Raw genomic sequence first — 26,352 nt, 5'->3', positions numbered from 1 at the left:
GAACCTGCACAGGACCAAACTAGTCCCTTTGAGTGTGGCCTGCATGTGACAATCGTGTGGCTTGGCAGTCTGGGGCCACGGGCAGTGGGACCAGGATTTATCCCTAGGGCTTAAACTGGCTTTTTGAGCCCATGCTTTTTGGAAGGATACCTTGCTCAGCCTAAATAGAGGGGAAGGGCCTTGGTCCTGCCTCAAGTGAAGTGGCAGACTCTGCTGACTCCCATGGGAAGCCTCACCCTCTGGAGGGATGGACAGGGGTGGAGTGGGGGGAAGATTAAGAGAGCAGGAGGAGGGGAGGAAGTGGAAACTGGGATTGGTATACAAAATGAGAAAAAAAATAAAAAATAAATTAAAAGAGTATAACTTATTGCCTCAAGTTCAGCACTCAGGAGGCAGAGGGGTGGATCTCTGAGTTCTGGGCCAGCCTGGTCCACAGAGTGAGTTTGAGGACAGCCAGGACTATACAGAGAAAGCCTGTCTAGAAAAACAAAAACAAACAAACAAAAGTATAATTTATAATTAATGGATAAATAGGTCTGGAGAGTTCAAACACTGTTTTATAAATGTCGGGGCCAGGATTAGTTTCTCCATCTAGGCTGTTCTCTTTTGCCATAAAGAAACATTCTTTTCAAAGCTTTGCCTTAAATGCAGATTGTATTTAAAATATTACATTTAAGCTACTCAAAATTTTTATTTGAGATTGTATTTGCTTTCAGGTTATTTGTTTACTGAAATAAAGCCTTGTTATGTACTCCAGGTGGCCCTGAACTTGCCCTCTTTATAAGAGCTATGATTATATGCATGTGTCAAGACCACACATTGTTTGAGTCTAAAGAATATGGAAAAGCAGTCAAAACATAGTGCTAAATGAGAAGATGGTATTAGCAGACAATATAACCTCATTATTCCGAGTTTGACTGAAAAAAGTTTTTAAAAAACCCAGCATATTCTTGTGGTAGACACACAGCAAACAGGAAGACCATGTATCAAGTGTGAATTTTAAATCTCTTAGTAGTACAAGCACTGGCAATTTTTTTATTTTCATTTTTATGCTTTGCTTTCTTCCTTTACACCTTTCTTTCCTCTGTATGACAAACATATATTAAAACTATATATACATATATATTTATAGGGTTTCCTATAAAAATTAACAATATTCCACTCACTTTGCCCCCCACATAAACTGATAAAGTAAAAACAACCATCTTCCAAAGCAAATTGGAGTGACTGTTGAGATCATCAGTGTTTAACGTACATGATTTATCTATAAATTCAGCTAACCCACTTTAAATATATATATATATATATACACACACACATATACACATGTATATACGTATATATCAGAATCCAGCTACTAGCTGCTTCATTGCTATTACCACTCTCATCAGCCAGCCACCATCCCTCTCTTAGTGTAAGGAAAAGCCTCCTGAGGAAGTCTATCCTCACCACCTTTCAGGCTAACGTTATGCCCTCCTTTATCAGATGCAGCTCATTCAGAAGAAAAGTCTGCGCAGCAATTTTTAGCCTTCAAGACTTCATGGCACACCCAGGAGTCGACACACCCCACTTCAACACAACTAAATATAAAACTCTTACCTCTGCCACCAGTACTCTATACTCAGCCTCAACTTCCTCAGGTTTTTAGTCAAGTACCACTTTCTACATGAAATATTGACTAAAGCTACAACACAATGCTCCAAACACGGTGTGGCTTTTACCATTTCCTTTTTTGTTCCCTTGCTTTTTTTCTATGTATTACCATGTAATATAAATGCGGTATTTCTTTCCTACATTCTCATTCCCCTGCAGTATATAAAACTCAAATGCTCATATTTTTCTTCTATTTCTGTATCCCCAGGATGTGAACAGTCCCCAGTAGACAGTGGGTACTCAGTAAATATTGGCTAAGTAAATAAAGATGAATACATGCCAGTTGACCCACAAGCTCACAGCTTAAAACTCCAGCTTCCCAGTAACAATAGTTATGGCACTGAATTCCATAAGAGTCTGCGAAGTGGTAACTAGAAATGCCTTTATGCAAGGCTACAGCACTAAAGGCACTACAATAAACAACACCACGGCCACATTTCCTCGTGCCTGCAAAAGAACCTGAGGATTTACCTTCAAAACACAGGGATAGAATTGTAACTTGATAAACCAAATGGAGTCTGATATCACATCACTGTTACTATGGCTTCTAAAATGTAAGCAATACTGGTGGAAAACCATAGGTCACTCTTCTAGATTTTTTCACCAGAATATTCAATTCCGGTCAAGGAGAATGGATATAAAACTCTCCTGTGTGTAAACAAAGAACAAACTGAATATCATACTGCTATGCACCTGGATATCTGCTATCTAAAAGATCCTGGCTGTTTATAAACATCAATCAGCGCTATGAAAAGGGAGTTACTGGGAAAGGCAATTACATACTGTGAAAAACTCGAGGCAATCAGGGGAAGCACAGTCCATGGTAGCAACGACACGAGCTAAGCAGGAGGTATGGATAATCTGGGTAAACGCCATGGAAAAACAAATACCGTGATTGGACTTGAGGCAAATGGAAACAGTTCAAATTGGCTCCGTACAGTGTTCCACGGAACATATGATGTCCATATGTCCATTACCAACAAACTGAACCACGGAACAACAAAGGCAGCGCTAAGATGGCTGTAAGAACACACCCAGTGCCAGTCTCCACCACGCCACAAGCAGTGTAACACGCCACAGCTGCCAGGCAGTGGGGGAAGAAGTCAGAAGCAATAAGAAAAGAAAAGGAGTAAAGTAGAAACCATTCCTTTTCCCTCTAAAAGAAAAATGAGATCTATACTAGACAAAGAAAATGGCTACAGAAATGTCCAAAAGTAAGGTACAATTTCTCCCTATAGCCATTTCCAAAAGTATAAATCCTTTACAACTAAAGATAGAAGTTTTATTCAAAGCTGCAAATTATTCAAGAGCAAGTAAAAGAGGAATATGATGGAGTAATAAAAATTGTAATTAAGACCTTTCAAGTTTCAAAATGCATAACAGAGACCCAAAACAGACTGACCAAAAGACATGACGGAAACCATTTCAGGTTTGACATCAATGTGAACAAATCTATCAAATGTCCTTGCTTGTGCTCTCTGGCTCCCAAGGCTGCTCATCAAGACTAAACTACAGTTTATTAAAAAAAAAATTAATGCTTAGGCAAAATCATGAAGGGCCAATCACACAACAAGGCCAAAGTATAAGAAACAAAACTTTAAAAAGCAGTGCTACCATGTAGGACCTATCTGTGGTCCTGGCCTTTTCAACCAATGAAAACCCAGTTATTCCTAAATTGCATTAAAATTATCTGAGCTGTGATGCAGAAATAAATTAGTTGTCACTGACTGAAACTAAACAGTAATAAAATCCAGCAACAAAAATGCATGACTATTTTACAGCAAATATCAATGTCATTCCTGCTTCAACCTGACTCCCCATTCTACCCCTAAACCCCCAAACTTGAAACCAACTACAATTTCTTGAGTAGCTGCAGTGTGGTTAAGAAAAGGAAGCTATGCTTGTTTGTATGGAATCTGCCATTTCCTCCCTGCCAAAACACTTGTTTAAAAAGTCATGTAATATTTCTATTAAATTGTAAATGCAGCCGACAAGGAAATGGCCTACTGGCAGAGCGTCACCTTTGTGGCAGTGCCAACGGGCCTACAGCAAAACAGCGCACATGGTAATTTCAACATGCATTCCCAAGTAACGAAATTGTTCTCTACATAAATACCACAGAACCTGAGCAAGATCCAGAAAAAGCAGGGAAAATTTGCCCAAGCTTTCATGCTTGCCTATATCAATTGTATGTCATAGCTAAAGCAAAATAGAAAAGCATCTACATATGTTCAAGACGCTTGTGAAGTTGGATCATATAACCCTGGGAAAACTATTGCAACTTAAATCTGTGTATTTCTTGTTAACCACTGTAACAACTTGCTAATAAAAATTAAGAAAAACTGAGGGTATCAAATGAATCAAAATGTACCAGCTAAATACAAGCCCTGAAAGATCATAATGCAACTTATTAACAGGAACATATGTTCAGTATAAGCCACAATTGTTATGTCAAATTACTTCCGTACTTCTGTCTTTAATATCATTTATTTGGTTACAGAATTTGAGAGATTCACAAGCCTTCAGTGAAAATGGTGACTTGTAGTTTACAAGTGACTATAATGCATACAAAGTCACCTTTATCATGTGTCCCTTGCCTTTCACTACATAACACCCCATCTGTAATGAAGAAGTTCTAATCATATAAAAGATATACTGAAAACTAAGTATCAATACACACAATCTGAACTAGCATAATCAAGATATAAGTTCTCTAGGATAGTAAACAATTCTTTCTGAGGACATTTAGTTGCAAGATGCATTTGTTTTAAGTATGTCTTAACTATTGTCATTTTTGTGTGTCTGTATAATGTTAAAAGTCAAACTTGATAAAAAGCTATTTCTTACCAAAAATATTATGAATTTCCAAGTGTTGTACACTTGAAATCACAGTCAGTACCTGTCAACATACCAATCTCTAAGCCACAAATTCACTGACTTGTATGTTTTCTGCAATAACTGTTACCTTAATTCTCTACCCTCAACAGTCACTATAACAAATTGAGGATGAAACAGTATCTGTAATGATAACATACTAATCCCACACAGTCACTTTAAAACAGAAATCTTCCACATGGTCTAACAATTCTAGTCCTTCGCGAACCCATGCTCCTGTGTCCAGAGACTAGAACTGGAGCACGGCAATACTGTTCTTCCTGGTCAGTAAGGAGACAGGGCCTAAATACTCCAAAAAAAAAAGAATAAAATTAATCTAAAATTTAAATCATTTTCATTAAATAAAAGACTGGAAGGCAGGATACAAGGAAAGATGGGTGTTTCAAGCTGTATCTTATTAGCATTTACAGTCAGCTTTTGTGTATTTCCCAGGACCTATGTTGTAAGTTAAACATTTATTATTTTAAGAAAGAAGAATCTGAACTCACCAGGTGTCAGTACTAGTCACAAAAGCACCCTCCAGAACTTAGTTTACACTCACTTAACAAAAATATTTACTGAATACTTTTATATACAGGTCATTCTGACAGGTTTAGTTCAAAATAAATGTGAAGCACACTTCCTTTAAAACTAAGATCTAACAGGAAATATAAGACAATTGTCTCATTAAAATGTGCTGTTAGATACAATTTTATTAATATAATACGAGAGAAGAATTCAGAGCAGGTCTCAATATAGAGACCAGGCTGGCCTCAAACTCTCCACACACCCATACACATAAACACATATGTAAAAACAAATAAGCAAACTCCATTTATCACCATTAGAAAGGAGAGAAAATGTATCTGTCTGCATGGCCCATTATTTCCATATTTCTTCCTGTAGCAGCAGGTCCTACATAGGGTCCTGACCCCACCTTCACTGCCATAATGGGCCAACACACCAAGTCAGATGACGATAAACAGTGCTTGCTTCTTCCCACAGCAAAAGTTCCCTAGGAAAGATGGTAACTAGAACTACGTAAGAGTCTTTAAGAACTTTAATCATTTATAAAAACTGAAAAGTAATTGCAAAATGTTACCTAACAATTCGATTTTCTTTAATGTTTAAGCGCATTTCCCAGATATCTCATTTGAACTTAACAACTCCATGAAGTACACCCAAGAGGGGCCATTACTGCTAATTCACAGACAAAACCTGATTCAAGTCTCAAAATTCTCAAATATCAGTCACATCACTACTATGGGAAAAACATATCTAAGCAAATGATTATGAAAACCTAATCCCATATCAGTCTTGGAAGTCAGCAGCACTATTAAGTCGTGTTCTTATTACACAGAGTTGGTAGGGCCTATTACGAATAGGAGGCCAACAAGATAGCTGAACCGTTAAGGGGACTTGCAGCCTAGCTACTGACCTAAGCTCGATCCCTGAGTTCAAATCTTGGTTATGCTACTGACAGCTTAAGTCATATTAACAAATAATGTAACCCCTTACTGAAAGGTTTCATCTAAACTACCTGGTGGTATGGTAACACTTTCAAATACATTTTTTCACTGTCCAATTCTAGGGAGGGCCTTTTTTTTTCACTCTTGGAAGGCTCATTTATCTTAAACATCACCCCCCCAACACATATTAAACCACTGACAACCGGATGGGACTGCACCAGTTACTATTTTACCATCTCATCACTAGCTTTATCAGCTGCTCCCCTGGACAACAGTGTCGTATTCCATGTGACAAACGGCAGCATGCACTCTCTGTGCTTGACGCTAAGGTTGGCCCAAGGGAAAGTCCTCAAGTGCAAACAAACAGACAACTCTGATGGAGGAAGGTCATTGGTTAAAAAAAAATAAAGAAACTGCTTGGCTGGCCCTCATAGGTTAGAACACAGGTGGGTGGAGAAAACAGAACAGAATGCTGGGAGGAAGAGGAAGTGAGCTCAGACTCGACAGCTCTCCTCTCCGGAGCAGAGGCCTCAGAGAGACGCCATGCTCCCGGCTCCTGGGCGGACGCGCGGGGATAGCTCTGCTCTCTGAGGCACATGCGATGATGGACGTAGGCTAGAATCTTCCCGGTAAGTGCACCTAGCTGTGCTACATAGAATATTAGAAATGGGCTAGTCCAGGTGCGAGAGTTAGCCTAGAAGAGGCTAGATAGAAATGGGCCAAGCAGTGTTTAAAAGAATACAGTTTCCATGTAATTATTTCAGGGCATAAGCTAGAGCTAGCTGGTGGCCGGGAGCTGGGGCGGCAGGGAAGTGCCTGCTGCTCTTATTACTACACAACTCCACTTTCTACACATCTAATGGAAAACCAAGAAAGAACCATGGAAATGTGGTCATTTCAAGGAAGCAAGAGTGCTTTCAGTAAGGGTTCAGGTCTGAAGTCAACCTCCTGTATGAGCCAGCTGTTTCTCACACTTCACTACTCCAGCTGGGAAACAGCTCACAATACTATATAAAGAGCAGTCTATAACCGTTTCACACTAGGAAATGCACACGGTAACCATCCAAAGACGATAGAGTTGTGTGTTCTATATGCAAATTATGAGGAGAAAAACAAAAGTCTATATGGGCTGTTGTTGTCAAGGAAATCTCCATACATCTAAATAAAATCTGAGGAGAGGGAGAGATGGATCAGTACTTAGTTCTCTTCCAAAGGACCCAGGTTTGGTTCCTTTGTTTTGTGTGCCAAGGCAGCACACAACCATCTATACCTCCAGTCTCCGAGGAGCTGATACCCTCTCTGGCCCCTGTGAGCACCAGGCACAAATCAGACATACATAGGCAAATGCATACATATGAAACAAATAAAACCTTAGTTGGGACTTCAAAATCTGGCAGATTTTAAAAGATAGAAAAAGAGACCAAGTAATTCTAAAAAGAAGTTTGCAAAATATGCAGTGTATCTAGATATTTTTAAAGAGAAATACTGTATTCTAATATATTTTTACTATTTTATAAGTATGAATTCAAACTCAAGTGAGTTTTAAGAACATTAAATCAGAGTCACAAACTACAATTTTTTCAACCTGGCAGAGGTTCTCACCAGAGAATCACACCCCACGAACACCCTGACAGAGGACCAGAGGTGACTGATACCAGAGAATCACACCCCATGAACACCCTGACAGAGGACCAGAGGTGACTGATACCAGAGAATCACACCCCATGAACACCCTGACAGAGGACCAGAGGTGACTGATACCAGAGAATCACACCCCATGAACACCCTGACAGAGGACCAGAGGTGACTGATACTCAAAGAAGAATGAGAGTTTACATTCCTGTGCTGACTTTCCTATTTTTCATGTTGTTTTCAAATACATAGTTACATTATGTTTTCTTTTTAATATTGCCAAAGGAGCTTATGGGTACAAAGATAATATAAATGGAATACAACTGTACCACTACAGTAACTGTCTGGTAATGTGCCTCAATATGGCAGGTAGATTTTTAAGTATTTTCAATACTGCAATTATTTGTATTGTTATGATATTAAACATAATTCCAATTTATTCCTCATTAGATATTCAAAAGTATTCCCGTCTTCCTTTCTCCACCGATTCACTTCATTCTCCTCTCTATGTCTCCCTATCTTTTCCATAAACACATTCTTCCTCCTTTACTCCGACAGAGGTCCTAGGGCAACTACAGCCACTAGATGGCAATAAATATATACAAAGATAAAAATGCACACCTATGCCAGAGGGCCACATAGTACTGTAATCTAGATAAAGTGTCATTGCAAATCCTAAAGCACAACAAGCTAGACTTGAATATGCAAGGAATATACTTCAAAAGCAAAGGTTATCATGGAAAGGAGTTCATGGGGGCAGGTAATAGTAAGAAAAAAAAAGAGTGTATTTTTAAATAAATAATCAATTTTAAAGAAATATATCTCGCTCCCTTACAGATAGATAGCAACAGTGAGCATGAGGACTTTTACATTTTTTATTTTACATATATGGGTGTTTGCCTACAGGTCTGCCTAGCAGACACAGAGGTCAGAAGATGATATAGGAACCCACGAAACTAGAGTTACAGACATGAGCCTCCATGTGGGTGCTGAGACTGAACCCAGGCCCTCTAGAAGAGCAGCACGCTCATAACCAGAGTCATCTCTCCAGCCCCACTGAGACTTTAAATATCAGCTTAAATAAAGCAGAGAGGTAGGAACTGAGGAGTGCGTAAGAAAGTGGGGACTCATTTCTTAACCCTTTCCAGCAGCCTTTGGAAAGCAATGAGCTAAAGAACACAGAAACAGCGCATTCCCTGGAAAGCACGGCTCTCGTGGGTGGCAGTGACGGTGGAAAGATAGTGCGTGCTGAAGACATACGGCCCTAGAGCTCTTTCCTCACAAGCGATTGTGCAGTGGAATAAAGTGGAAACTTAAGTCTCTGACTCAAGAGAATGCATTCGCTTTCTGTTTGTTTATGTTGCCATTGCAAAACTGCAAGAGTCAAAACCAGTGCTCTTAGCAAAACATAATTTCCTTACCCTCATTGGATGTATATCAGCATAAGGGGGTTTCCCTTCTGCCATCTCTATAGAAGTGATGCCAAGGGACCAGATGTCAGCCACACAGTTGTAACCTATTTCTTGAATTACCTCAGGAGCCATCCAAAATGGGGTTCCTATTACAGTATTGCGTTTTGCCATTGTATCCTGCAATGATATTATATAAGCATAAATGCTACACAAAAACACAAAGGAAACAGGTATGCCAACATATTCATTAAAACCTGTGATCCATTAATAACACAGATTCTATTAAACACTGACTATTTTCCTAATGCTTCAACTAGTTACAACATGACATATTTTAGGAATCTTAAACTATAAAATAACCAAGAGATTTTAACTCTTCCTCATTTTATTAAAGACAGTCACTTACCATAGTATAATAACAACAGAAGCAGTGGAAGAAAACCAGTGTACCAAGAGACTCGATTTGTTTCCCTTTCACAAACTTGAGCATTTGGATGATAAAATGTCTTTTATTATCTACTGACTCAAACACTGTAAACAGACTCAAACATGGCTTCCTCACCATAAGAATAACAAAGTTATCCTTCCATATGTCCCAAATATCAGTTTAGTCAAAAATCAAGTCTGAAAAATAGTCCAAAATATATCCAAATTATTAAAGTCAACTTACTGTTAACTGGCCAGCCACTCCAAAATCTGCAAGCTTTGCGTGCCCTTCTGTATTGAGGAGAATGTTCCCAGCTTTTATATCTCTGTGTATTTTCCTCATAAAATGCAAGTATTCTAATCCTTTCAATGTAGATTTTAGAATAGTTGCGATTTCGTCTTCTGTTAACTGGAAAGGAATATTTTTAAAGTAATGATGAAATACAGTATCAGATAAAATCACAGAGACATCATAATAAAAACATCAGTAACAAGTTCATACTTTCTTTCTTCTTTTTTGTTTTTGCCTTTTGTTTTTGAAGACAAGATTATCTGTGTAGTCCTGGCTGTTCTGTGTCTGGCTCTGGCTAGGCGGGCCTCAAACTCAGAGATCCACCTGCCCCCGCCTTTGAGTGTTGGGATTAAAGGCAGGTACCACCAGCGCCGGCACAAATGCCTCTTTCCAACACCCATTAAACCTCGACAAAAGAAGCCACAAAACTCCTGCCCTCCACACAACGCTGTCATTCCACTATTGCACACTACTGAAGAATGGAAGATTAAATTTCTTTAAAATTATCCATGACACTCATAAAGATGCATATCCCAAGATATCATCATTTCTCTTTGAGCCACTATAACCTGTTTTTTAATGAGTATTTCATTTACCTTTTATAAAAATTCTGTAGTGTAGCATGATATTCTGAAATAACAATAGGTAAATATTTGTTCTTCTTTCTAGGTTCCTATTATTAGAAGAGAATTTTCTAAATCCCTTGAAATTTGCTGAACAAAAGAGATGAAAGGAAAACACACACGCACACACAAGAGGCAGGGTTTCATGTAGCACAAGGTGCCTTCCATCTTACTACCATCTTACTACCGAGCTGGAGAAGACACTGAACTTCTGGTCTCCCGCCTGTCCTGCCTGAGTGCTGGGCTTTCAGGCATTCATCACCACACCCACTTCATGTGGTGCTGGAAAGCAAACCCAGGCCTTCAGACAAGGGCAAGCACTCTACCAACTGAACTATAGTTTATCTCTGGCTCCTGATTCTGAATTCATAACCCTTTCATACAAATGAAGTCACTCTTGGTGGGACTCTGAATAATTAACAATAGGAAATGGTCACTAGAGAAACAACCTTGTCATCAAGGGTTGGCTTCTCAGTCCATCTCATGACATGTAACTTAATCACCAATGTCCAATGACTTACCTATACCTACATAATCAAATCAAACATAAATGATTGACCTTGTCTTCTAGGTACAGAGGAAGGCAGAATTTGACAGCAAACAGGTGGTAGCACAAGAAAAAAACGTCAGTGGCATCTACCACAAAGAAAACACAGCAGAGAACCAGAGGAGGGTCGAGACATATCTTTGGATACTCGGGGATCTCTGAGAGGCCGTTTGGGTTTCGTATTTTATAGCATGTTAAGCAGGGTCTGGAGACGGGAAGATGCCCCGAAGCTGTCCCAGAGAGTCACACTTTCTAAGCAGCTGCTGTCTCTAGGCTGCACTTCCATCCCCCATCTCTGAAAGGCACTTTTACTGAGGTCTAATGATATGGAGCCAACTGTATGCGTGTTATCTTGGAAGACACAATCTACACTAAAAGAAGGTGGGGAGAAAAATTCCTTGATTCAACTTCTCAAACCTTTCGAAAAATCAGAAAGGGGGAGGCACATTTAGAAAATTTATTTTATTAATGTATTATCCTGTGACCAGAGGTGGAAATGGACACTGTAAGAAAACTACAAAAACAGTACCCTTGTGCACATTAATGCAAATCTTTAATAAAATACTGGTAAATACAAATAAGCTGAATACTGACAGGATTTTATATAACATGATGAAATAAATTTATTTCTCAAATTGAAGGATGGTGCAACATACAAAATTTACACAATGAAATACATTATCTTAACAGAATGGCAAAAGAGAAACCACATGACCACTTCAACCATTAACAGGAAAGCCAAATGACTAAACGGTAAACTTTAATTCAATCAAGTATGATGAAAACACACAGTGAGCTAGGGACTAAAAGAACAAGCGCCAACCCAAAGACTGAATAGCACACAGGGCACCCGGAGAACCATGATGACCAAGGCTTCTCCACTAAGAAGTACACTTCTAGAGTACTGGAGGGTTCTAGGCAGGGCAAGGAAGAAGGAAAGAAATTATAAGAAATAAATGATCTGTTTGTGGAACAACAGCTACGAAACTAAAAAAACTGTAAGCATAAATAGTTTTAGCAAAGTAGCAAGATACAGAGTACAAAATAAACACACAAAAATTATCATTTCTAAAAAGGAAATCACAAAAAATTCCATTTGCAATAACATCAAAAGAATGAAGCACATAGGGATTAACCAAGAAAGATTTATACAGTAAGAAACAGGAAGCAGAGATCAAAGAGAGAACAGAAACAGAAATACATCCATGGCCACGTCCAGACGACTTGCTGAGATGCTCCTGCTACCCGAGAAATCTGCAGATTCAATGTACTCTCCATCAAAAATCTCAGTAAAGGTAACGAAGAAACAGAGAAAAATGTTAAAATTCATGGGTCCAGACTGGGTAATGGTTCCCACTTGTATCTCACAACTCAGGGGCTGAGGCAAAACTGCCATGAATTTTAACATTTTTCTCTGTTTCTTCGTTTGTTGAAAATCATGTGACTAGGGCTCTCAAAAACATGGCTGTTGAACCTTCCTGAACAATTCCAAGAGTTGATATCCCAATATCAACAGAGCAACTGCCGAGAGAGGGAGAGTACGTCTTCCCCAGGGACGAGCCCCATGGACTGATCATCAGACTCAGCAAGTTTTATTGATACATTGTTAGCTTACATGCACATGCGACAATGGATGGTTAAGGAAGAGAGACTGTAAGCTTGCTGGAGAAGAGTACAGGCATAAGAGAGAAGCGAGAAAAGGTAAAAAATGCAATTATAATTTAATTAAATTTAAAATTTTTTAAAGATCTTTGAACATGAAATAAGAAAAAGATCACTTCTGTTCCTCAGGAGTCTTTCAATATTCTGCTAGATGTCTAGGATATACAAATGGGAATAAATGGTAAATGTGCACAACTCTAGACAGGAAGCATTCTTTATAATTAGTAGCCTTAGTGTCAACTTCTCAGACTTGCACAGTGTGCTCTTAAAGCTCATCACCCTGGGACCACACCTCTATATTACAACAGAAAAAGAATAAAATCAAAAAGCTGTGCATGGTAGCAACCTATTAAATAACTGAGTAGCCAGGGCAGGAGAATGAGAACTTCAGAATCAGACTAGGCATCGCGTTAGGATAGGAAAGGCTCAGTAATCAAAGTCGTCAGTTCAATTATTAGGGCAGGGTAGGAAGCCAGAGGGGAGGGAGGTACTTTTAACCTAGCCAAGAAGAGTCTCAGTCTAGAAAACAGTGGTTCTCAGCCTGTGGGGTTGCAACCCCTTTGGGGGTCACATATCAGATACCCTGCATATCAGATATTTATAACACAATTCATACCAGTAATAAAATTACACTTATGAAGTAGCAACAAAGTAATCCTATGGTTGGGGTCATCCCAGCAGGAAGAACACTATTAAAGGGCTGTAGCATGAAGAAGGCTGAGGACCCTGCTCTAGAAGGTAAGAGATAGACATATAAGCTGCCAAGTATTTTTTAAAGCATTTTCAACGTGAAATGAAAGCACACGAGGGGACAATTAGGGAAGAAAAGATGAAGTGACACAAAAACTTAGTCTTTATTTGGACTAATCAGACAAGAAACATAGGGGCAGCCCACAGAAAGGAATACAATCACAGAAACGCAGACACCCACATCATGAGCTCAGGACGAGCAGATCTGTCGTAACTGTAAAGAGGTCTTAAAGACTGAGGAAAACCCACTTTCCTTCCACTGAGATCTGAAATCAGGGGAAAGTAATAGGCTAAATTTTAATTCTAGCACAAAAATACACATAATTTTAGCTAATTTAAAGCAACCAATTGCTGCCTCATCTGTTTTAAATAAAAATGAAATCAAACGAACTTTGGATGAAAGTAGTCTATCAGGAATTAAAGCTGCTCCAGGAATCCTGATTTTCAGTAGTGGAGAGGAGCTGAGAGCAGACAGGAACTGTCTATTACTTAGTGGACACTGACCACACAGCAGGCCCAGACTTAGCAGCCTGTCTATCAGACTTCCCTGGTGACTTTGACGCTCGCCCATCAACTGCTATCAAAACATAAAGCAGACCTCACCTTCCTAAGACATGGACTTTTAGTCTCAAATAATCTGTTTTTAATTTTATTTATATATAAATTATAGCTTTACCCAAAGTGGAAAGATTTCATGTGGAATTTATTTCCATTATTTAATAAAATTTAAGGTACTATGGTGTTTCACTTCTATAAAAATTTCATCAATTCAAACAGACACAGACTCAATCATTTCAAAATGGTCAGTTTGCTGGTAGTTGTGTGTCAACATGACACAGGCTACAGTCATCTGGAAAGAAGGACCCTCAGTTGAGAAAACTCCCCCACTGGACTGGCCTGTGGGAAAGCCCATGGGACATTTTCCTGATTGAGGATTGCTGCTGGAGGGTCCATCCACGGTGGGTGGTAGCACCCTTGGCTTGATGGCCCTGGGTGCTAAAGGAAAACAGGCTGAGCAAGCCATCAGGAACAGGCCAGCCGGCAAGAAGTGCTCCCCTCGTGCCTCCAGGTTCCTGCCCTGGCTGCCCTTGGTGATGAAAGTATAAGATATAAAGTGAAATAAGCCCTTCCCGTCTCATGTTGACTTGGGGAATGAGTTTATCACGACAACAGAAACCCTAACTAAGACAGCCAGGTTGTACTGAAAACCCTTGGAGGGAAAAACAAAACAAAACAAAACAAAACAAAAAAAAAACAAAAAACAAACAAACAAAAAAAAAAACAGGAAAGACAATCTGCTTCCAACAGAAGGAAACAGTGGGGATTTCAGTCTCAGATCCACGACAAACGAGGGCTAGCGCTTCTTTCCGCGTTATCTGTCAAGACGTCCTTCAAGAGAAAATTATCAGCAGGGATACTTCGCTTTGGGGTTTATTTAGGTGATCTTCAATACACGGGAGTTGAGTTCTATTTTGTCACTATATTTAAATCATTTTGATGGCGTTTTCTAGGTCTGTTATAACGAGAGAGAGATCATAAGCCACAAATGCACTGCTCAGTAATCAGGGTGGAAATAAGACTTCTGTAGCTGAGCTAATACGTTACAAGACGGAAGTCTACATCTGGTTTCAATATTACTATGAATTCCCTGGCAAATTTAAAAAGAATTTCATTGTACAAAAACAAAAAGATGGTTTTGATAGGCTTCAGTCCTTTGGTTACTTTTGTTTCTAGAGTCATATGATTAGTATAATAATATGATACATTTAATATGTCACCGTGTATATGGTTTTGATAAAAATGCACCCACCAACTTGTCTCAAGGGCAAATGCATAAATGATTTTAAAATAAACAGAAATCCTTAATGTCTTTAGTCAGGAAAAGTCAATGCAAGTGAAGTTTTTTAAGTTTATACAAAATTAGGAATTTACATTTCTAAAATTGAGTCAAACTTACCTCATCTTTTTCATTTAATCATCTATGCACATGAAGCAACGTAACCATTCTGTATGCACATGAAGCAACGTAACCATTCTGTATATACATGAAACAACATAACCATTATGCATGTACATGAAACAACGTAACCATTCTGTATGCACATGAAGCAACGTAACCATTATGCATGTACATGAAACAACGTAACCATTCTGTATACACATGAAACAACGTAACCATTCTGTATGCACACGAAACAACGTAACCATTCTGTATGCACATGAAGCAACGTAACCATTATGCATGTACATGAAACAACGTAACCATTCTGTATGCACATGAAACAACGTAACCATTATGTATGTACATGAAACAACATAACCATTCTGTATGCACATGAAACAACGTAACCATTCTGTATGCACATGAAGCAACGTAACCATTATGTATGCACATGAAACAACGTAACCATTCTGTATGCACACGAAACAACATAACCATTATGTATGTACATGAAACAACGTAACCATTATGTATGCACATGAAACAACGTAACCATTCTGTATGCACACGAAACAACGTAACCATTCTGTATGCACACGAAAACAACGTAACCATTCTGTATGCACACGAAACAACGTAACCATTCTGTATGCACACGAAACAATGTAACCATTCTGTATGGAATAATATTAGCTCACGGGGATTCTAAATCCATTGTGAGGCTGAAACTCAAAATTTATAATAAATTATCCTACTGTTTTAAAATTTATAACAAAATGTCCTGCTATTCTAAGTCTCACTCACACAATGATTTTGTACAGGATCTTATTAAAACACATTTATTTATGTTGTGTGTGTGTGAATATGTGTGTGTGTATGAGTGTGCATATGTGTTACACATGTGTATAGGAGTTTACAGAGGTCAGGGCATCAGAACCCCTAGAACTGGAAATTACAGACATTTGTGAACAGCCATGTGTGTATTGAGAACTGAACGCAGACCCTCTGCAAGTTCAAGTGTTTTTAGCTACTTTAGCCCACTCTCAAGTCCACTGGCATAAGATCTTACGAACTGACCAAGGGCTAGCCAGATGGTTCAGTAGATAAAGACCCTTGCTGCACAAGTCAGATGACCTGCATTTGATGCCCAGAAGCTATGGCGGAAGGCGAGAACTGACTGGCTAGTTACCTGACCGCTCACACTCACTGTTGCACATCATCACTTTGGCTCACAAGTGTATCACTCACATACACACACACACACTAAACAAACTGATGAGAACTCAACTATGTAATCCTTACAGTCCTTTAAGCCTGTATCAAATCTCATCTCTTTCAAAACATAACCTTACATTACTCGAGTCAAGATATTAAAAATATTGGCTGAGTTCTTACCATCCATTACTCTACACCAATCCTTTCACTTAATACTAAACAAACAAAGGCATAAAAGGTAGGCATGGAATGAATTAAAACCCTGTTCCACTGTCCCCTTCTTCATGAAATTCAGTACAGTTGGTGAACACACTGCTCCAATGCTATGAGAAGCTACAGAAACGCTCCACAACTGCCGTCCTTAAAACTGACTGGGGAACTCGAGTTACTCAATTCCCCTCCAGAGCTTTGAAGGGCACCCAGTTCTGCCAACTCCACCATTCGCTTCAGCATCTCCTCACCAAGGAAGCTTCACAGCTCAGACTGCTGACCTGACTCATGAAAAGCAGTGACCAAGGAGAGAAGAATATATTCTTGAGTGCCAGGGTGATTCACACAGAAACATACACAGTCACCAGTATGTGCTAGCCAAAGTATGAAAAAAAGCTTTAAAATGTGATATACATTTTAATATATATAACATACAACCATAAATAGGAATAAAATCAAATCAGTCACAAAAGCAAACAAACAAAAACAATGGAACTCTAGGCAAAATAAAACATAGAGACATGTATTGCATGCTTCCTTCAATACCAAAAAAAAAAAAAAAAAGAAAAATAAAAGCAGACAAGTCAGTGGCTGGTACGATGGTTCATCAAGTAGAGGAACTTGTGTCACTGAGCCTGAAGACCCAGGTTTAATACTCTGAACCCATCGGTGTTGTAACGGAAGGAGAAAGCTGGACACTCCAGAGCTTTCCTCTGACCTCAACATATACGCCACAACACACACTCACACACCACGGTGTGCACACTTGCACACCACAGCACGCACAAATGCACACCACAACACACACATATCATGGTAAGCACACTTGCACACCACAACACGCACACTCACACACCATGGCATGTGCATTCACACACCAGGACATACATTCGCACACCAGGACATGCACACTCGCATACATAAACTAATAAACAAAGAAACATACAGTATAAAAGAAACTACTGGCATAGGAAGGAGACTGGGGATGGAAAAGGAAAGAGATAGCAACAAAGGCAATAATATGATCGAAGTGCATTATGTACATGTATGAAAATATCACAATGATGGTCATTATCTTATAGACTATGCAAAATAATAAAGTGTATGGTGTCTGTGTGCCAGTATCAGTGACTAGGTGTTGGGTTTTTTTTTTCCTTGAATACAGAGCACATGGGAAAATAAGACAAAATGGGAAGCCATACATTTAATGTGACCACATCTGAAATTTTAGAAAGTTCTTTGGAGTAGAAGAACTAAGTTGTAGAGAAATTGGCATAGAGAAATACAATGTACAGTAACACTAGAAGCTGCCGCAGTAGAGCAGTTCAAACTCCCCAGGGAAAGTTCCATAGCGCAACTAATAGCAAACACCTTTAGTAAAGTTAGAAAACTGAGTGAAGCAGGAAGACCTGAGCAGCCAGAGTCATGCTGAAGTGCAGCTGAGACTGCTACCCCTGAGCCACATACACAGTTTGGACTGCCTAGAAAACTCAGCGCACCACCTGCTGATGTAGCTCAACAGAGACTAAAATGCCAAGGACTTGGGTTTGCTCCCTCGCCCTGGAGGAGAGAACTGGGAAACAATAACGCCCAATGACTCAGTAATTCCCTTCTCTGAATATATTCCATGACCATTAAAAATACAAATAAATCAGTACATGTGTACAGTGTTTTGTAGCTTTGATTTTAATGGTCAGAAGTAGAAAAGCTGAAACCCATTACTGGAAAAAGAGAAGGAAAATATTTAAGCATTCAGTAACGCTCACATAAAACTTCCATGTATTGATATGAGAAAGTATCTAAAATACGTAATTAGGAAAGAAAAAAAGAAACAAGAAGAAAAACGGGGAAAGGAAAGGCACACAATAATACATACCAGAGTTTTTTGAAGTCTAATGCTAGATGGTTACAATTTTAACATATGTAAAATTCTTAACTCATTATTAATTTGAAACATAAAATGTAAATGCCATTTTAACAGTAATAAAGGAGCACTTCCACGTGGACACAGAACGCCACACGTGTTCTCACACGTGTCCCTCGCTGGGAAACACAGATGCAGGTAAGGAAAGGAATATGATATTGTACTCACTTAGGATTAGGAGGCTCAAAGTCAGTGAAATTACACAGTGCACCCAGATAAGAAACATCGCCTCCACATCTAGAACTCCCCCTGAAGAGATCCCTCCAATAACCACTGCTGCAGGTGCCGCGAGTCAGGGTTACCACGGACAGAGAGCTCCATGCATGTCTGGCTGTACAGATAATCTGCCTACAGAGGAATGTACCGTAATTAAATAGTGTATGAAGGTGGGCCTGACTCACAAAAGGGAAACAGAACTGTGGAAAATGCCAAGAAGAATAGCAACAAAGGAGGGAACTGGGCAACTTACCAAGGAAGACAAGAGAGTGCACTGCAAACCTAATGTGCTTAGTTAAGGTAAAAGGCATCTTCTGTTTGGAGGACTATGTTGTAACAAGGGAAAGTCATAAGGAAAAGTATTGATAATTCAATCAGAAACTTAGAAAAGACGTAATGAATCATGAAGTGTACAATGTACTGAGCTGGAGATTAAGACATGGTGGCACATGACTGCTATCAAAACTCCTGACAGTCTGATCATACAGCGCATACTGTCATTTTATTCTGACAGTCTGATCATACAGCACATACTGTCATTTTATTCTGACAGTCTGATCATACAGCACATACTGTCATTTTATTCTGACAGTCTGATCATACAGCGCATACTGTCATTTTATTCTGACAGTCTGATCATACAGCGCATACTGTCATTTTATTCTGACAGTCTGATCATACAGCGCATACTGTCATTTTATTCTGACAGTCTGATCATACAGCGCATACTGTCATTTTATTCTGACAGTCTGATCATACAGCACATACTGTCATTTTATTCTGACAGTCTGATTGTACAGCGCATAAGTCATTTTATTCTGACAGTCTGATTGTACAGTGCACACTGTCATTTTATTCTGACAGTCTGATCATACAGCGCATAAGTGATTTTATTCTGACAGTCTGATCATACAGCGCATAAGTCATTTTATTCTGACAGTCTGATCGTACAGTGCATACTGTCATTTTATTCTGATAGTCTGATTGTACAGCGCATAAGTCATTTTATTCTGACAGTCTGATCGTACAGTGCATACTGTCATTTTATTCTGATAGTCTGATTGTACAGCGCATAAGACATTTTATTCTGACAGTCTGATTGTACAGTGCACACTGTCATTTTATTCTGACAGTCTGATCATACAGCGCATAAGTCATTTTATTCTGACAGTCTGATTGTACAGTGCACACTGTCATTTTATTCTGACAGTCTGATCATACAGCGCATAAGTCATTTTATTCTGACAGTCTGATCGTACAGTGCATACTGTCATTTTATTCTGATAGTCTGATTGTACAGCGCATAAGACATTTTATTCTGACAGTCTGATTGTACAGTGCACACTGTCATTTTATTCTGACAGTCTGATCGTACAGCGCATAAGTCATTTTATTCTGACAGTCTGATTGTACAGTGCACACTGTCATTTTATTCTGACAGTCTGATCATACAGCGCATAAGTCATTTTATTCTGACAGTCTGATCGTACAGTGCATACTGTCATTTTATTCTGATAGTCTGATTGTACAGCGCATAAGTCATTTTATTCTGACAGTCTGATTGTACAGTGCACACTGTCATTTTATTCTGACAGTCTGATCATACAGCGCATACTGTCATTTTATTCTGACAGTCTGATCGTACAGTGTATACTGTCATTTTATTCTGATAGTCTGATTGTACAGCGCATAAGTCATTTTATTCTGACAGTCTGGTTGTACAGTGCACACTGTCATTTTATTCTGACAGTCTGATTGTACAGTGCATACTGTAATTTTATTCTGATAGTCTGATCATACAGTGTACACTGTCATTTTATTCTGACAGTCTGATCGTACAGCGCACACTGTCATTTTATTCTGACAGTCTGATTGTACAGTGCATACTGTCATTTTTCTCCATTTGCTTTGAAGCTGTAACTTGCAACACCCAAAACTCAATCTTGACTCCAAGTGGAGGTGCCAAATAAGAAGCAAAAGTATCAGCTTCCATATGAAACACTCACTCTGCTATGACCCAAATATGAAACACTGTCTCCTAAAATAAAAAAGACTCCTGAACTGAAGGCGTGGCACACAGCTGCTGGTGCCACTGAGAGGGACCAATCCATTGTGGATGGACTGACAGCTGACCACTAGGAGGTGGGGCCTTGGGCAAGACAGCAAGGGACAGTTATAGTTCTGGCCTCCCTTCCCTGATGTTAGCAGCTCTGCTCCGTATCTTCCCACCATGATGCTTCTGCCTTGTCACAGGCGTAAGAGCCGTGGAGCCAGGTGACCACCATGAGCCAAAATTAATCTTCCTGCTTTGTTTAACTTCTGGTAGTTTATAACCATCTCCTCGGACTCTAGTCAGAGAAATGAGCACACAGCAGTGCCCAAGAGTAAGGCTAAGCAGAAGGGTAGGTGCCCCGGATAAATACCACTCTTTAAGCTCTGAAGAATTCACCTCTCACTAACATATGAACAACAGGCTCTTCAGAAAACATCAACCTCCCTGTCTCTATTGTAAGGGAGGAAGTCAGGGGCCAACAGCTTTGACAATCAATGTCACCAGACACCACTACCAAAATTTAGCTTTCAGTATAGAAAATATTTTTGAGGGGCATTTTAATTTTTTTAATTCTTGATGTATTTTAGGGGACTTTTTGTCCAGTAAATATACAAACTGTATTCTTTTTGGCTGGTCCAGCAGTTATCCTGCTCCTACTAACACACTCTGACTTCCTTACAGGCAATCACTACTTCTCCAGATTCAGATCGTATCTTAGTCAACGGCATCGTGACCACAAGGAGACGTCAGTTACCACATACTAGTCCAAATGCTCAGAGAAAGGCACAGCCCATTCTGGAGCACTGAAGTACAGGGCTATCGCTCTTTACTGCCAGATTTCTGACTGAAATATATAATCCAGGACACTGCTGGCAGCCACCTGTGGCCAGGAAAGAAAAGCTGGCATTAGTATAGTGGTATCTCAACAAGCAAGCTCTACTCATGCTTTTGACCCTGAATCAAGCAAGGCACATACAACACTAATTTTACATAGAATTTTAATTATATTAGCAAACAGATTTCCTTTATGGTTTAAAAAAGAAAGTATAAGGCTAGGTGTAGTACACCAGCACTTGGGAGGTAGAAGCAGGCAGATCTCCGTAAATTCAAGGCCAGTCGAGTCTAGATGGTGAGTTCTAAGCCAGCCAAGTCTCTGTAGAGATACTGTCTCAAAATAAGTAAGCAGATAGATGATAGATAGATAGATAGATAGATAGATAGATAGACAGACGATGAAGTTTTCTATAACTTGTAATCAACAGCTGAAACTGATGCCTACAGTACTTAATTGTTAACAAGAAGGGCTGGGTGGTGCACTACTTTAGTACCAGCACTCAGGAAGCAGAGCCTGGTCTACAGAGTGAGTTCCAGAACACCCAAGGCTACACAGAGAAACCCTGTTTAGAAAAACTACAAAAAAGTAAAATAAGGTGAATCCAAAGACAAACACATAGGCATCCTCAGGAATATTAACCTTCATCAGGCGATGAAAGGAGACAGAGACAGAGACCCACACGGGAGCACCGGACAGAAATCTCAAGGTCCAAATCAGGAGCAGAAGGAGACGGAGCACGAGCAAGGAACTCAGGACCACGAGGGGTGCACCCACACACTAAGACAATGGGGATGTTCTATTGGGAACTCACCAAGGCCAGCTGGCCTAGGTCTGAAAAAGCATGGGATAAATCCGGACTAGCTGAACATAGCGGACAATGAGGAATACTGAGAATTCAAGAACAATTGCAGTGGGTTTTTGATCCTACTGCACGTACTGGCTTTGTGGGAGCCTAGGCAGTTTGAATGCTCACCTTACGAGACCTGGATAGAGGTGGGCAGTCCTTGGGCTTCCCACAGGTCAGGGAACCCTGATTGCTCTTCGAGCAGATGAGGGGGGGGGACTTGATCGGGGGAGGGGGAGGGAAATGGGAAGCGGTTGTGGGGACGAGGCAGAAATCCTTAATAAATAAATAAATTAAAAAAAAAAAAAGTAAAATAAGAGGGGAAGTTCCTAGAATGGAGAACATAGGAAAACTAAACCCAGAAATGCTAACCATTAACTCTGAATACGTAACAGTGTGAGATCTCTAACTGACTCCCATTTCCTCCCCTAAACAAAAAGAATATAATATTTGAGGCCAGGTAACGTGGGGACTCTTTAACGGTCTCCATCCTGCTTCTTCGCCCACTCTGGCCTAATTACATGTTCACTTCAAACTGAACTGATACTGTGTTCAGATTTCATTTCAGAAATCTTCAAATGCTTCAAATTCCATTGTTTTTATGATACATAACACAGTCAAACAGAATAGTGACCAAAGCCCTTCCAAAGTAATATAAAAGCTGGCATGTGACTCTCTATCTGAGGACCAATCAGGCTTCCTTAGGACCCAGATCGTGCTCCCTCTCTCACCTGAGCAAGGGCTCTTGAGTAATCAGGAAGAGAAGGCTGGAGATCTACAGAGCAGGCTGTGGGTCCATGTCACCCCACCCGAAGGACGAGATCTGAGAGGAGGACCTACTCAAAGTTTTACAGTAAAAAAGTTATGGTGCGAGTTTTCTGCTCCTACACTAAGGCGACCCACCCAGAGCGGTGAGTGCCTGCCTACCGAGCAGGCCTCAAGGACCCCCCGAAAGGGAGCCCGGGCACCTTCAGCTTGTGCTCCAGGGGTGCCTGTGCTCTCCTGGATCTCGCCCCGCCTGCCCGGTTTTTCCTTTTGTCCCCGATCATCGGGCTAATAGGCGGCCCTGTTTAGGTACTGAGGAGTTCCATCTGGATGGGTGAGTGTGTGCTATCCAGGGGCAGATTGTCCCGGAAGAGAGCACAAACCCCCCTCCCCCAGCTCCTTCTGCAGGGCTTTCTTACACAGCCCCCCCCCCCCCCAAGCCTGCGTTTTCTGCTAGGTACTTTGCTCAGGAACAGTTTTCTGCTCCTACACTAAGGCTACCCACCCAGAGCGGTGAGTGCCTGCCTACCGGGCAGGCCTCAAGGACCCCACCCCCCAAAAGGGAGCACTCGCACCTTCAGCTTTTGCAGCAGGGTGTCCTGTGTTCTACTCGTCCCTGCCCTGCCCCCCCAAGTTCTCCCTTTTGTCCGCAGGTCATTGGACTACCAGGCGTCTATGTTTCGGTGATGAGGAGTTCCATCTGGACCGGACAGTTCCTGCTTCTACACTGAAGAGTTACAACCAGAGAGTCAGTCACAGCAAAGACTGGACCAATACACCAGGCCTCTCCTGGCTCCATTTGAAGGAAGAGATGGGAAGGCGCCAATACAAGAATTCCTCCAACAACCTGAAAGGCAACATGACACCACCAGAATCCAGGGATCCCGAAATAAGAAGAATTGTACACCCTACTCTAGAAGAATTAGAAGAAATCGACTCAAAAGTGAATTATATGAAAATAATAGAAGACCTTGAACAGGAGGTGAAAAACTGCCATAAACAATTAGAGATCACAAACAAAAAGGTAGAGGAAATGAATAAATCGCTCAAAGATACCCAAGAAAACCAAGAGAAACAAGAAAAAGCAATCAAACAGGTAAGGGAAGCGGTTCAAGACATGAAGAATGAAATGGAAGTAATGAAGAAAACACAAACCGAGGGAAGGATGGAGATGGAAAATCTGGGTAAACGAGCAGGAAATACAGAGACAAGTACTACCAACAGATTACAAGAGATAGAAGAAAGAAATTCAGACACTGAAGATACCATAGAGAAAATAAACACACTGATCAAAGAAAACAGCAAAGCCAACAAATTCTCATCACAAAACATTCAGGAAATCTGGGACACAATAAAAAGACCAAACCTAAGAATAATTGGGATAGAAGAAGGAGAAGAAGTACAGCTCAACGGTCCAGAAAATATATTTAATAAAATTATAGAAGAAAACTTTCCCAACCTAAAGAAGGATATTCCTTTGAAGGTTCAAGAAGCATACAGAACACTGAATAGACTGGACCAAAAAAAACCATCTCCTCGCCATATAATAATCAAAACACAAAACATACAGAATAAAGAAAGACTATTAAGAGCTGCAAAGGAAAAAGGCTAAGTTACTTATAAAGGTAAACCTATCAGATTTACACCTGATTTCTCTATGGAAAAAATGGAAGCCAGAAGGTCCTGGATAGATGTACTGCAAAAACTAAGAGACCATGGATGCAAGCCCAGACTACTATACCCAGCCAAGCTTTCGTTCACTATAAATGGAGAAAATAAAATTTTCCAGGATAAAAACAAATTTAAACAATACGTAGCCACAAATCCAGCCTTACAGAAAGTAATAGAAGGAAAATCACAAACCAAGGAGTCCAACAATAACCACAATAACTCAAACATCTAGAGACCCTTCACCAGCACAACTCAAAGAAAGGAAACACACAAACTCTACTACTAAAAAAGTGACCAGAATTAACAACCACTGGTCATTAATATCATTTAATGTCAATGGGCTCAACTCACCTATAAAAAGGCACAGGCTAAGAGATTGGATAAGAAAACAGGATCCAACATTCTGCTGTTTACAAGAAACACACCTTAACCACAAAGACAGGCACCTACTCAGAGTAAAGGGATGGGAAAAGGTTTATCAAGCAAATGGACCTAAGAAACAAGCAGGTGTGGCCATACTAATTTCTAACAAAGTTGACTTCAAACTTAAATCAATCAGAAGAGATGGAGAGGGACATTTTATACTCATAACAGGAACAATTCATCAGGATGAAGTCTCAATACTGAATATCTATGCCCCTAATATAAAAGCACCCACGTACGTAAAAGAAACATTACTAAAACTCAAGGTTGCCATCAAACCACACACACTAATAGTAGGAGACTTCAACACTCCTCTCTCACCAATGGACAGGTCAATCAGACAGAAACCTACCAGAGAAATAAGAGAATTAATGGAAGTAATGAATCAAATGGACTTAACAGACATCTATAGAAAATTCCACCCAAATAGGAAAGAATATACCTTCTTCTCTGCAGCTCATGGAACCTTCTCGAAAATTGACCACATACTTGGTAACAAAGCAAACTTCCACAGTTACAAAAAAATATTCGTAACCTCCTGTGTCTTATCAGATCACCATGGATTAAAGTTAGAATTCAACAACAATGCTACCCCCCAGAAAGCCTACAAACTCATGGAAACTGAACAGTCAACTACTGAACCACACCTGGATCAAGGAAGAAATAAAGAAAGAAATTAAAGTCTTCGTCGAATTCAATGAAAATAAAGAAACAACCTACTCAAACTTATGGGACACTATGAAAGCAGTCCTGAGAGGAAAGTTCATAGCACTAAGTGCCCACTTAAAGAAAATAGAAAAAGCACACATTGGAGACTTAACAGCCCACCTGAAAGCTCTAGAAAAAAAAGAAGCAGACTCACCTAGGAGGAGTAGAAGACTGGAAATAATCAAACTGAGGGCTGAAATCAACAA

General features: G+C 39.9%; 1 protein-coding gene across 2 annotated transcripts in view; it reads right to left on the bottom strand.

The window, feature by feature from the left end:
- Stk3 (serine/threonine kinase 3) overlaps window positions 1-26,352 on the bottom strand; it is a 205,671-nt gene that overhangs the window by 134,792 nt on the left and 44,527 nt on the right. For both annotated transcript variants that reach the window (XM_041637754.1, XM_041637753.1), the window contains 2 exons: window positions 9,711-9,875; window positions 9,050-9,217 (listed from right to left, as the gene is read on the bottom strand). In XM_041637754.1, the coding sequence (XP_041493688.1) occupies window positions 9,050-9,217; window positions 9,711-9,875 (333 nt within the window). The remainder of the gene's footprint in view (window positions 1-9,049; window positions 9,218-9,710; window positions 9,876-26,352) is intronic.

The sequence above is a fragment of the Microtus oregoni genome, unplaced genomic scaffold (assembly GCF_018167655.1).
Source record: "Microtus oregoni isolate MIOR12 unplaced genomic scaffold, Mior012 000053F_ref0000044, whole genome shotgun sequence".
Lineage (NCBI taxonomy): Eukaryota > Metazoa > Chordata > Mammalia > Rodentia > Cricetidae > Microtus > Microtus oregoni.
The sequence above is the reverse complement of the archived record's forward strand: the minus strand, read 5'-3'. Positions and strand labels throughout refer to the sequence as shown.